Source organism: Choloepus didactylus, chromosome 24 (assembly GCF_015220235.1).
Source record: "Choloepus didactylus isolate mChoDid1 chromosome 24, mChoDid1.pri, whole genome shotgun sequence".
Classification (NCBI taxonomy): Eukaryota; Metazoa; Chordata; class Mammalia; order Pilosa; family Megalonychidae; genus Choloepus; species Choloepus didactylus.
This window is the reverse complement of record NC_051330.1, coordinates 1,810,910-1,825,196: the sequence shown is the minus strand read 5'-3', so window position 1 is coordinate 1,825,196 and position 14,287 is coordinate 1,810,910. Positions and strand designations below refer to the sequence as shown.

General features: G+C 40.0%; 1 protein-coding gene across 1 annotated transcript; it reads left to right on the top strand.

Annotated features, from left to right (window-relative positions):
- Positions 1-11,834: 11,834 nt before the first annotated feature.
- On the top strand, positions 11,835-12,794 carry LOC119519723 (olfactory receptor 2G3-like). The gene has a single exon (XM_037817475.1). The coding sequence runs from the start codon at positions 11,835-11,837 to the stop codon at positions 12,792-12,794; it is 960 nt and encodes a 319-aa protein (XP_037673403.1).
- Positions 12,795-14,287: the final 1,493 nt, after the last annotated feature.

Genomic DNA, 14,287 nt, shown 5'->3' with positions numbered 1-14,287 from the left:
TTCTTAGAGATAAAGTATGGTTTAAGATGATGTGTATAACTGCCAAGTTGACAAGGGGTGGACTGTGATAGTTAGGTTCATGTGTCAACTTGGCCAGGTGATGGTACCCAGGTGTCTGGTCAAGCAAGCACTGGCCTAACCATTACTGCAAGCAACACTGGGGGCTGGTTAATAAACCAGAAAGCTGGTTTATTAAGTCATCGGTCAACTGGCTGCAGCTGTGACTGATTACATCATGGAAGGGTGTGTCTTCCACAATGAGAGAATGCAATCAGCTGGATTTAATCCAATCAGTTGAAGACTTTTAAGTGAGACCCATAGAGGACCTTCACTTCTTCTTCAGCTAAGCATTCAGTGAAGCATTTACTGAATTTACTGAGGAATTCATCAAAGTTGCCAGTTTGTTCCTCAAGAGTTCATCGAACATATTCATTAGAGTTGCCAGTTTGTTGCCTGCCCAACGGAATTTGGACTCATGCATACCCACAGCTGCATGAGACACTTTTATAAAATCTTATATTCATAGATATCTTATACTCAGAGATATCTCTTGTTGATTCTGTTTCCTTAGAGAACCCTAACTAATACATTCACCCACCATACTTTCCATCCTAAGCAAACAATTAATGTTTTCCTGTAGAGGCACATATTTATGTATTCACCACCATCACCACTATCTATGACTGGGCCATATCTTAGTTTTTCCTAGTGTAGATTGTAGTTTTCTGTTGTCTAGGCATCTGGTTTCCTTGGTTACCCCAGTCAGATTTTCCCAGACCATCAGGTTTCAGGTTTCAGAATGGGGTTATATTCAGGGTGTATCTTAGAAGAATGACAAGACTTTCCTGTGAGGTCTCCAGTCTCTGTGCTTTCCTAACCTGCCCAGCAGGCAGCGCCTGTCAGCCTGTCACTCCATAATGGTGTGAGGAGGTGTGGCCCCTTCAGTTTCTGTTTTGGCTGTTTTCCCCCAATCTCTGGGGTCTGATTCTGAAGGGAAAGCTGGGCCCCATCTCCTTACTTTTACGGAAAACACAACCCCTAGGGAGTTATCATCTGCAGTTGAATAGTCTGACTGTTATCTCTACCCCTGTCTGGGTCAGACCACTGCAGACTGAAAATGGCTGAGGCTTTCCCCTCTGAGCCTCTGAGGTTGAAAGAGAGAAAAAGGGACAGAGAGCCCCCTTTTGGAGCCAGTACACTGCCCCCCAGTTTCACTTGGCCAGAGGTAATACCTGGTCTTCTGGGCTTCCCCTCCCAGGACAGAAAAGTCCTCTGGTTCTTTTAAGGTCAGTCGTCACTAAAAGCCTTTGTCTGCTTGTTGGGGGTTTGTGGCTTGTATTAAGCAGTCCACATTTGTTAATTAAAACCCCAGTTGGAGCTCAGCTTAGCTACTTCACTCTCTCAGAGAGTGCTGCTAGTTTCTACTACAGCGAGGTTTTGCAGCTCAGCCTGCCATGGGGGGAGGGGGCTCTCAGCATGTTTCTGCAGCTTTTACTTACAGATTCTGTGCTGTGATCTCAGGCATTCCTCCCAATCCAGGCTGGTGTATGATGTGTGGATAGTCACGGTTGTCCCCCAGCAGTTATTCCAAATTATTTACTAGTTGCTCCTGGTTGTTTATTAGTTGTTCCAGGGGACTGACTAAATTCCACTCCTCTCCATGCCACCATCTGCCCCTCCTCCTCTCCTATTCTATTTTATGCAAGGTAGTATCTTCCTAAAATGGACTGCAATGGTAGCAGATATCCACCAGAGGAATGACTGCTGGGTTTGTACTTACTTGCCTACTGCTGTAAGTTCAAGTTTGCCCTGGGCCATCTTACCTTTCTCAAAACAAAATTGATCTGATTCATTAATCCTAATTTATCCTACTATCCTACTTTTCTGTACACAGTAAGACCTTCCAACACCCAGCCTGGGCCCTAACATAAGCCCTTGGGAAACTCCTCAGTTTACCGTCACGGCAGCCCAGGAAAAGTACATCCACTCTAAACTAGAAGACTATTCCTCAACTCAGGATGAGAAAGGGTGGCTGTACCAGTTTGGATGTACCATGTCCCCCAAAATACCATTATCTTTAATGCAATCTTGTGGGAACAAGCTTATTAGTGTTGAAGGTTGAAACCTATTGGTTCAGTGTTTCCATGGAGATGTGACTCAATCAACTGTGGGTGATGATTTTGATTGGGTAATTTCCATGAGGTGTTACCCCACCCATTCCGGATGGGTATCAATTGGATCACTGGAGTTCTATAAAGGAATTCACAGACAGAGGGACTCAGAGCAACTTAAGAGTGACATTTTGGAAGAGCTGCAGCTGAGAGGCACATTTTGAAGAAAGCCATTGGAAGATGAAACTGACATTTTGGAGAACGCAACCCAGGAGCAAGCAGATGCCTAGAGAGGAACATCGTGGGAGAAAGCCATTTTGAAACTAGAACTCCAGAACAGATTCCAGCCACATGTCTTCCAAGTGTTCCAGTTTACTAATGCTGCCTTTTTGCAAAATACCAGAAATGGATTGGCTTTTAGAAAAGGGAGTTTATTTGGTTACACAGTTACAGTCTTAAGGCCATAAAGCATCCAAGGTAATGCATCAACAATCAGGTACCTTCACTGGAGGATGGACAACGGCATCTGTAAAACCTCTGTTAGTTGGGAAGGCATGTGGCTGGTGTCTACTCCAGAGTTCTGGTTCCAAAATGGCTTTCTCCCAGGACACTCCTCTCTAGGCTTCAGCTTCTCTCCAAAATGTCACTCTCAGTTAATCTTGGGGCAATTGTCCTCTCTTAGCTTCTCCGGAGCAAAAGTCTGCTTTCAAAGGCCATCTCCAAAATGTCTCTGCAGCTCTTCTCTCAGCTCCTGTGCATTCTTCAAAGTGTCCCTCTTGGCTGTAGCAAGCTCACTCCTTCTCTCTGAGCTTATATAATGCTCTAGTAACCTAATCAAGGCCCATACCAGATGGGCAGGGCCACACCTCCATGGACATTATCCAATCAGTTATCACCCACAGTTGGGTGGGTCGCATCTCTATGGAAACACTCAAAGAATTTCAATCTAATTAACACTGATAGGTCTGCCCACACAAGATTACATCAAAGATAATGGCATTTTGGGGGACATAATACATTCAAACCAGCACATTTCACCCCCTGGACCAAAAATGACATGATCTTTCCATATAAAAAATACATTCATCCCATCACAATATCAGAAAAACTTAAATCATTTCAGTAAAAATAGGTAAGTACAATACCCCATCAAAATCGGTTACAAGCATGGTCTATCCAAAAACAAAATTCCCCTCTGGCTCTGCACCTGTAAAACTTAAAAGTTATCTGCTTCCAATATACAAAGAAGGGACATTCATAGAATAAACATTCCCATTCCCATATGGAGAAACTGAAAGGTAAACAGGGTTTAAGGGACCAAAACAGTCCCTAAAACCCACAGAGCAAACTCCATTAGATTTCAAAGTCTGAGAGTCATTTACAGAACAACATTGCATCCTTCGGGCTTGAGAGCGGCTTTCCCACACTTTCCAAGGGCCCACGTGGCAGCCCTTTTCTCTCCAAATGCTGGCGTGAGTGCTCCAACATATCCACACGTTGGGGAGACCACCTTCTTCTCGGCCCCACCCTCTTCAAATATCACTGCAGCACCAGGATTCTCTTCCATCTTCGGGGCACACACTCAGCCCCTTCAGAACAGTGGGGTGGCGGCCAGGCTCTCCCCAGTCCTCCTGGGAATGTGCTCCACCCTCTCTGAGGCCTGGGGTGAAAACACTCTGTGTTGGTTTGAATGTATTATGTATGCAATCTTGTGAGGCAGACATTTCAGTGTGGATTAAGTTGGAACATTTGGATTAGGTTGTTTCCATCGAAATGCGCCCCACCCAACTGTGGGTGGTAACTCTGATTTTATAATTTCCATTGGAGGTGCGGCCCTGCCCTTTCAGCATGGGCCTTGATTAGTTTACTACAGTATTATATAAGCTCAGACAGAAGGAGGGAGCTTGCTACAGCCAAGAGGAACACTTTGAAGAATGCATGGAAGCCGAGAGAGGAGCTGAAGCTTACAGAGACATTTTGGAGATGGCCTTTGAAAGCAGACTTTTGCTCTGGAGAAGCTAAGAGAGGACAATTGCCCTAAGAGCAACTGAGAGTGACATTCTGGAGAGAAGCTGAAGCCTAGAGAGGAGCGTCCTGGGAGAAAGCCATTTTGAAACCAGAATTCTGGAGCAGATGCCAGCCACGTGCCTTCCCAGCTAACAGAGGTTTTCCAGATGCCATTTGCCATCCTTCAGTAAAGGTACCCCCTTATCTTGGACACTTTATGGCCTTAAGACTGTAACTTTGTAACCAAATAAACCCCCTTTATAAAAGCCAATCCATTTCTGGTGTTTTACATTCTGGCAGCAATAGCAAACCAGAACAGAAATGAAATCAAATATGGGTTTAACAGACTTCACAATTTTCCTTTGGTCAACCTTGGCCAGTATTCTTGACTCGGGAATTACATATTTTTTGGTCTGAGGTAACAAGTTTTTCCTGTTCAAAAATAATGTTTCCTGTAATAATAGTTCCCATTTATTGAACTCTAATATATTTGGGCATCATGATACAAAATATACCACATTTTTACACTTAATTCTTACAATCTTAAAGGTGTATTATTTCCCAATCCCACCTTATCTTTACTGATCACAAGACTGAAGGTCAGATAATTATTTTGTGTAACTTAACTCAAGTTACCAAGTAACTAAGTGGAAGGCCAGGATTTGAACATGGGCTGTCATCTTCCAAGGGTTACTCTCCTAGCCAATGCCTAAGAATCCATACTTTTATATTTATAGCTCAAGTTACCAACGAACCAACAACGGTGATACATGGAAAAAATGATTTTGCTTTGGAATGTTGGGTATATGAAAATTCTTGTATCCTAGTATGAGAATCAAGTTTTAAACAATTCAAGCATATGGATTAATCTAAAGGAGACAAAGCGACTATGTGAACAAGAAGGACAGAATTTAATAAAATTATTATGTGGTGAATGTGTTGTTCTTTCATTAAGCACAGAGAAAATGGCCACTCAATTATATTAAAGGGGGCATATCCAATTATTAAACAATTTTTAAAAGATGACTGGTATGTTGGGCATATCCAAACATTGCTTTTTGGAAGTAAGGTCCCATGGGAGGCAAACGCACTCTCATTGGGAACCTGCACCCGCCTGGTCTCCTTCCACCTTCACATCCGTGTGCAGGGGAGAGGGGAGCTAATTGATCACAAGGGATTGTGGGTCCCTGTAGCTATAGCAGAGCCAACAAGTGATTCAGATTTTCCTAAACTGTCCATCTAAGAGAGGAATCAGAGGTGACTTCCCTGCATGGAGCAGATTATTGATGGCACAGCACCTTTCTCCCTTTTTCTTTCAGAGACTAGCCGGATGCCATTTGAAATCCATTGCCATTTGTCCTTACTGTACTAAACCTCCTAAATGGAGTTCTGACTGACACCAATGGTGCATGTAGGACTTAAAATTGGAGTTTATCTACGGAAAAGACAGAGAGATGGGAGAGAAGAGAGAAGAGGCTGTGTAGGATTGACTTTAAAGAGAAAACTTAATTTATTAAGGAAAAAAGAAAAAAGTACTTAGAAATACTCCAGTGAATACTAGGAAAATTTGTTACTTTTGTCTTTAAAACATTCTTGGATTTTATAACTTACTTTATTCTTCAAAGGTCATTAGTTTCACTGATATCGCCTGTAATTAAAATCTATAGGAAACTCCCACAAAGGTTGACAGCTTACTTATGAAATTGGGTGCACTGGGGGGACGGGGGGAGAGGAAGAAAGGAAGAGTCAGAAATACCCATCTCAGAACAAACAGCAGATGAGAAGACTCCTGTCCTCACAGATGTGGTGCTGGTGTTGATGGTGAGTGTGTGTGTCTGGGGTGGGGAAGAGGGATGATCGTGCAAGTGCACACACATGCACCCGAGGTGACCTCTCAGAGACCCAGCGTGATACCAGGAGAGGCCCTGTGTTCCACACTAATCCCATTCATCTTCATTGCAATCTCCATTCTTTTGCATATGCATGATGGTGACTGAACTCTCCCCAAACACTATTCATATATCACAACACCCAGACGTGCCTCTCCATTAACCACAGTGTGAGACAGAAAATGATTAAGGAGAGAGGAATTGGATTGGGTGCATGGAGTCCTCACCAATGTCAAACACTCTTCAGGATATTTTGAAATATTTTGTGTTTCTTTCTAGTTCTTTCTGGGACTGATGTGAGAGCTGCACCATGGAACTTCATTTATTACAACCTACCCATACTTAGTGCTTTTGCTTTTCATACTTTAATTCAAGGACTGGATCTATCCAAAGGGCAATTTTATTTAACAAGGATGTGAGGAAAGAGAACAATATCCAAAAAAGGATGAAAACAACGGAAAACCTATTAATAGGAACAGTTTAGGGATGACTTGATGGTACTCAGCATACAAATTTTATTGTTATGTGGGTATGGGATCAGTGGTTTCCCTTGCCATCTGGCTATTGGAAGAGATAAACTTAAGCTAAACCAAGTAGTTTGTAGTGACTTCCTAACTATTAGTGTGAAGTGACCCTGAAACAAGTCATAAAGGGCAGCCATTGGTGGCACACAGATTAGTACTTCTAGGACTAATCTAGAAGTACTCAGAACGAACAGCAGATGAGAAGACTCCTATCCTCACGGATGTGGTGTTGGTGGTGAGTGTGTGCGTCTAGGGTGGGGAAGAGGGATGATCGTGCAAGTGCACACACATGCACCCGAGGCGACCTCTCAGTCTGCTCTACCTAGGAATGTTCCTATACCCCTTCTAGGACACACAACCACTAACAATGCTTCAGTGAATAAATTTTTATATACATCCTTTTGTACATTTGTGAGAGTACATGTAGGCTAAATTTTTAGAAGTGAAATAGCTAATTCACAGGGTTTGCCATTCATAAATTTGATAAATATCATAAATTGCTCTCAATAGAGTTTGCTCTAATTTATACTTTTCAGGTCTACAAACTGAAAGTTAGAATGGTGCAGAAGAGTAGATTAAATTTGCATTTCTCTTATCATGAGTGAGATTGGGAGCTTTTCTCTCTGTTCATACACCCTGTATCTATTATTTTGTTATCTTACCCATTTGTAGATAGTTTTTACATATTAGAAAATTTATCTTTTTATGATGTGAACTACAAATATTTGTTCCAGTTTTCAATTTTTTCTTTTCACTTTGTTTTGAAGGTTTATGAAATATAGAAGTTCACTTGTGAATATTTTTAATGCTTTTTGGTTTTGTATTTATGTCAGAAAGGCCTTCTTCCTTGCAAGGTCAAAAAGAATTCTACCATGGTTTCTGCTAGTTCTATTGTAGTTCCTTTTTTACATATAAATAATTGAACCACTTATACTGGTTTAAGATTTGAGGTTTGTGTCCGTTTTTCAAAATGACTAACTAGGTGATTCAACACCTATTGTATACTCTGTCTTTCCCCCACTGATTTGTGTTGTATTGTTATCAAATATCAAATTTCCCCATGTATTCTCATATATTTATGAAATTTGTTTTCTATTCCATGGATCTATCTATTCAAGTACTGATAAAACACTTTAAATTATTGAGTTTTTAGAATATGTTATAGTATCTGGAAGAAGTAAAACCTCTCATTACTCTTTTTAAAAAAAGATTTTTTTTTTTGACATTCCATGCTTCCTTAGTTTCCACATAAATTTTCAAATGAGCTTGTCCCACTACAAATAAAATCTTGTAGGGATTTTTGGGGGATCATGTCCTACTCTGATATTATGAGTTGTCTTTGTCTGGGTTAATGGTTTTTGGTTTAAATTCAACATTGTATTAGACTACTGAAGTGTGCATTATTTCCTTTTTTCTTGCATTTGCCTTTTATGAATGGTATAGTTCTGGGTATGCTTTACTTGGCGACCCTATCAGAAAGCATTTTTATTTTAATGGGGAAGTTTAATTCATTTACATTTATTGTAATGATAGATTTCTTTGGTCCTAATATATTATTATATGCTTTGCTTTGTTTCTGTAGATTTTAGAAAACCTTTCCATTGTTGACTGTGGTACTTACTCTCTTTGACATATATCTCCTGACAGAAGATATAAATTTCTAGTGCTTAGCTGTATATAAAAATACATTTAATAATAAGTATTTAAAAATTAATATTCATATTAAGAAATAAATACTTTATATTTTATTTCTTTAGAAAGTGTCTACACATTTTAATATGAGCAATGGTTAAATATATTTTTCTTCTCCTTCCAGTTTAGTTCACCATTTACTTTCACTTTTAGTTGAGGATCTCAATTTTATTAGTTACTCCTTGTATTCTCAAATATGCTATTGGCTCTATTTGTTGTCAGTTGTAATCATGCTTTTTGACCCCTTGCTATTAATAACTGGAAAATCACTGTACTTATCCTCTCTCACAGTTTTTTCCCCATGTTTGTCTCCCCAAATGTGTTGTATTTGTTATTTCAACAGTTTCAAGGCATGGAATTTTTACCTTCTCTTCTGTCACCCTACTCTCCATGCTGGTTTTAGCTTGTTATCATACTAAATTTCAATGCACCCTGCTTATCTTTTGGATGTAGATTTCCATGTCATCTCTGGGCTCATGGGAGCAACATATCCATAGTCCTCACATGTTTAAAACTTTGTGGGTATAAAATCCTTGGACCATTCTTTTTATCTTAACAATCATTACTTTCCTTGGACCCAGGCAAAAGCTGGACCTCTGCCCTGGCCTGAAGCCTCGGGGTACCCTATTCTTTGGAGTGCCTTCCTCAAATTTTATGTCCCAGTGCAGTCAGGTGAGCACCAGCCTGGTCCAGGACTTTTGCGGATCCCCATCCTGTCTCTCCATTTGGGAGAAACAGAGGGAGAGAAGGGCCTTTGCCCCTTTGCCCCGCTTGTGAAGCCCACCAGATGATTTGACAAGTTCTGGGGCTCCAGGCTCTCACTGGTCACTCTAGTATGTTTTTCATGGAAATGTTTTTTTATTAAGACAGGAGTCCCCACAAAAATATTTGCCCAGACCCAATATGACCCAGGTGCACCCCTGTTGATGATTTTATGGGCTCTGCTTTAGGATCTTCCAATGCTGAATTCTGCCTCAATGCTGAAGCCACACTGGCATGTTTGCTTTTCAGGAGACTTAATCCTGTGATTAAGGTTCCTTATCTAGAGCATTCACTAACTTTACCAAGGAGTACCTCGGTGTTGACCACTCTGAATCAGTTATCCTGGGGATTTAGTATGTTCTTCAAATCTATAGACTCAAATCTTCTTTAATTTCAGGAATTCTTTCTAATAATTTGTTTAAACGTACTACTGTTTTTTTTTTCCTTCAATGAGTACTCCACTCCTACATTATCTTCCCTTCATAGCTAATATTTTCTTTCAAATTCCCTTAAACCCATCATTCATTTCTATTTCCATTCATTCACTTCTCTTATTTATTTATTCTAATTTCTTTACTTTGTACACCCATTCTATTTTGTCTTCATTTCTGTGTTAGCTTAATATTTTCCCTTTCCTGGAGTTCCTGATCACTGCTAGGCCACAGTTCATATCATGTTTCATCCCTTAAGTTCTTTTAAGTTTTGAATCTCTTCACTATGTTCATGCTTCTTAGAGACGATTGTGTGTTGTTATATTTTTAAAAATTATTATTCATGGTGAAATGCTGATCCCAGTTTTCCTCTGCTCCTTGGAAATATTTATTTCTGGTGTGTGTCCTTTACCTGTTACTTACATTTCCTTTTTCTTTGATCACATTTTTCTTACAATATTTTTATAGGCTCATTTTTTGTTGCTCATCATTGAAGGATGAGTGTTTTTCACCAACTATTTGAATAAAGTTTCTGTGAGGGACAGCCAGGACCTCATTGCAGTATTATTGGATTTTCTTCTTATTTTTTCAGGTTATTTGTATATTTATTTATCCTTTACTTCTCTCCAACCAAGGGGACAGAAGTTGTGGCGCTCATCAAATGTAAGCATTCTCTTCCTCTCTGACACTGTGACAGCCACTCTTTACAAATATGGCTTGTCAGTGAGATTTCATATTCAGCCAACTCCTCAGCTTTCTGAACCCATACTTTGTCAACAGCCCGTGCACACGGTTACCTACACTGCAAATAAGGAGTTTAGGTATTAGACTGGAAGGTATACTCCTCTACTGAGAAGTGTCTTTTGTTGTGGCTTTCTGAGGTCTGTAGCTGCAGAAGAATCTTTCCAAGCAACATTTTTTTTCACTCCTTTCTGCATATAGTATTCAATCCCACCATCATTGGCAGCTCTTCTCCAAGTTTTTGATCTGAGGTTTCAGGTAATTCCTAGATTTGCTGAAAATGAACATTAAATCTCTGTTCTAATTCTCCAAGCTACTTTTTATGACTTATATTAATAGGATGGGGAAATTCTGATTTTATCCCATGATATTAAATCTCGCTACGTTTGAGTTGCAATTCCAGTGGTCATTCACATTCAGTTTTAAACTCCCTTTCTGAATATTTGCGTTCTTTTGAGAGATGATGGGTCAGATTTGTGGGTATAAATTGTGGCCAAGAAGAAAGTGTCAGAAGTATTCTTTGTCCTCAAAGAACATTACTGGATTAATATGGCATTCAAGTCTTCAACTTTGCCTTCATTAATACTACCTGTAAACAACTAGATAAAAATACTTATTCATGTGTATGTGTGTGTGTGTGTGTGTGTGTGTCTTAATGGAAGACTTCTTGAGCCTTATGCTTTAAAAGGAAGCTGTTAAATTACATTTAATTTAATTTGTTTTTCTGTGGTCATTATCAATACTATGTCCCAAAATCTCTCAGGTGACGTATGTGTTCTATGCAAATATGCATATGCACACAATACATGCAGAAATGTATGTACTTGCTTGTATCTATTAATAGTTTAATTTAATTGGCTGATGCCAATATGAACTCAAAACAGCCTCTGACAGGTGATGGAGGAGGATGTTTGAGAGTGTAAGGGTTCAGAGGAAATACAACTTTCACTCTTCCACTGACTTACTTTTATTCAGATATAATAATAGTAAAATAAATATCAATGCAGCTGTGAGGCAGTCACAAGAAGAAGGCATGGGAGGGACAGGACGAGGAAGGGCTGGTCCATTCTTTCTGTACCAGATAATCGGGATGAACAAGGCGAATGTGTCAACACCAGACTAAGTCATTTCCTTCTCCCTATCTGGCTCCCTCTTTGAGTAATGCCCATTCATCAGCAGCATTGACTTCTTCAAACTCAGGGACTGGGTCAAGTCACCTTAGTTACTGTACCTTAATAAAATTTTTACCTTTAGAGTAAGCTATTTTATTCACCTCACTGGGAGAGTTGATTTGATTGATGCTTAATTGATTATTAGGAGACATCGAAGAGGTAATTTAGAATGTACAGAAGGTGATCTTATGAAGGAGAAAGCAACATAGAACTCTAGGTATTTAGGGACATAAGTCTAAATAAGGAATGAGGATTTCAAGAGAAAAGCAGGCAGAGAATTCTGCTATGAGGGAATTCTTGCAGGACTTTGTTAGCATTTTCTTTCACCCATGTCATTTTCTATGTTTAATTTGTACTAAATTGCCCAGCTTGTCTTGTTGGGCAAAGGGAAGGTAAAATGAATGAACAGGGATTTTCTACTAAATGCTGCCACAGGCAGCATTCTCACACACAATAGAGCACAATGGTCAAATTATTTTTTTTTCTTTTTTCACAGGTCACTGAGATGGTGATGGGAAGATACAATTCCACATACGGAGGGGGCTTCATTTTGGTGGGGTTCTCAGATCAGCCATGGCTAGAGAGGATCTTATTTGTGCTCATCTTGATATTTTACCTTCTTTCACTCATGGGCAATGGAACCATTATTCTTGTCTCCTGCCTGGACCCCCAACTCCACACCCCCATGTATTTCTTTCTCACTCATCTCTCTTTTGTTGATCTCATTCACGTGACCTGCGTCAGCCCTCAGACATTGCTAAATCTTGGGGGACAAGACAAATCTATAAGTTTTGTTGGGTGTCTGGTCCAGCTTCTCATCACCCTGGGTCTCGGAAGCACTGAGTGTGTTCTTCTGGCCATGATGGCCTATGATCGCTATGTTGCTGTCTGCCAGCCCTTGCATTATTTCACCCTCATGCCTCCACAGCTCTGCTGGAAACTGGCCAGCATATCCTGGTTTCTTGGCTTCAGCAACTCATTGATCCACACCCCTATCACAATGACCCTTCCCAGATGTGGGCACCACCAGATAAACCATTTCTATTGTGAGACACCCCCAATGATGCAGCTGGCCTGTGTGGACACCACAAATTACAAGAAGGAGTTTATGATGGTAAGTAGCATCTTCCTTGTTTTTCCTCTCTCACTGATCTTGGTCTCTTATGGGCATATTGCCCACAGTGTGTTGAGAATAAAGACACCTGGTGGGAGACAGAAGGCCCTTGGGACCTGTGGTTCTCATCTCACGGTGGTGTCCATTTTCTACAGTACTATCATCTATGTGTACTTGACTCCCAAACCAAAGCTCTCTCATGATGTGACAAAGTTTGTGGCACTGCTATATAATTTGACTCCAGCTTTCATGAACCCCATAATCTACACCTTGAGAAACAGAGATGTCAAGGAAGCAATCAGGAAGCTGGTGATGCAGAAACCAAAAAGAGGAGATATAGGTTTTTCCTAGATTCAACTCTATTAAAATATTGGAGGAACTTTCCCAAAGAACTTTCGAGAGAAGCTGTAGATTTCAGGTTGAATATTGGGTGAGGTAATGACTTCTATGTAATCTTTGTAAATTAGCACAACCTTTCTATTAATTCCTGTCTGCCTTATATTTGTGTCTTTCATGGATATTCATGATTATTGGTGGAAGCAATGTATTTGTGGAGAATCTAAAGAAGACATTGTCTTTTAAAATTTGGAATTTCTTTAGATTCTGTTCATTATTTGCCGGTTACATTTAATAATTTTTTTTTTGTTTGGTACCTTCTCTTTCCAATATCCTGTTTGCTTAATCTAATTATTTCATATCAGTAAGCTCATACAATATTTATCCTTTTGTGTCTGGCTTATTTCACTGAGTATAATGTCCTAAAGGCTCATCCATTTTGTTGCATGTTTCAGGACTTCATTCCTTTTTATGGCTGAACAATATTTCATTATGTTTTGTTTATCAATTCATTGGTTGATGGACACTTTGGTTGCTTCAATATTTTGGTAATTGTTAATAATGCCACTATGAACATCAGTGTGCAAATATCTCTTTGAATTCCTGCTTTCATTTCTTTTGGTTATATGACTACTAGTGGGATTGCCAGGTAATACTGTAATTCTACACTTTGCTTTTTGAGGAAATGCCCAACTACCTTCCACAGCATCTGCATGATTTAACATTTCCTCCAGCAATGAATGAGTGTTCATATTTCTCCTCATCCTCTCCAAAACTAATAATTTTGTTTCTTTTTTAATTGTCAGCCCAGTGAGTGTAAAATAGTGCATCACTGAGACTTCGATTTGAATTTCCCTAATAGGTAGTGATGTTGAGCATCCTTTCATGTGCTTTACACTCAGCTGTATACTCTCTTTGGAGAAACATTTATTCAAGTCTTTTGCTCATTTTTAAAATTGGGTTGGTTGCCTTTTCATTTTCATGATGTTCTAGTTTGCTAATGCTGCCAGAAGAATGCAAAATACCAGAGACGGATTGGCTTTTATAAAAGGGGGTTTATTTGGTTAAGAAGTTATAGTCTTAAGGCCATACAGTGTCCAAGGTAATGCATCAACAATCCAGCACCTTCACTGGAAGATGGCCATTGATGTCCAGAAAACCTCTGTTAGTTGGGAAGGCACGTGGCTGGCGTCTCCTCCAAAGTTCTGGTTTCAAAACGGCTTTCTCCCAGGACGTTCCTCTCTAGGTTGCAGTTCCTCCAAAATGTCATTCTCAGTTGCTCTTGGGGTGTTTGTTCTCTCTTAGCTTCTCCGGAGCAAGAATCTGCTTTCAACGGCCATCTTCAAACTGTCTCTCATCTGCAGCTACTCTCTCAGCTTCTGTGCATTCTTCAAAGTGTCCCTCTTGGCTGTACTAGCTTGCTCCTTCTGTCTGATCTTACATAGTGCTCCAGTAATTTAATTCAGACCCACCCAATGGGCGGGTCAACACCTCCTTGGAAATTATCC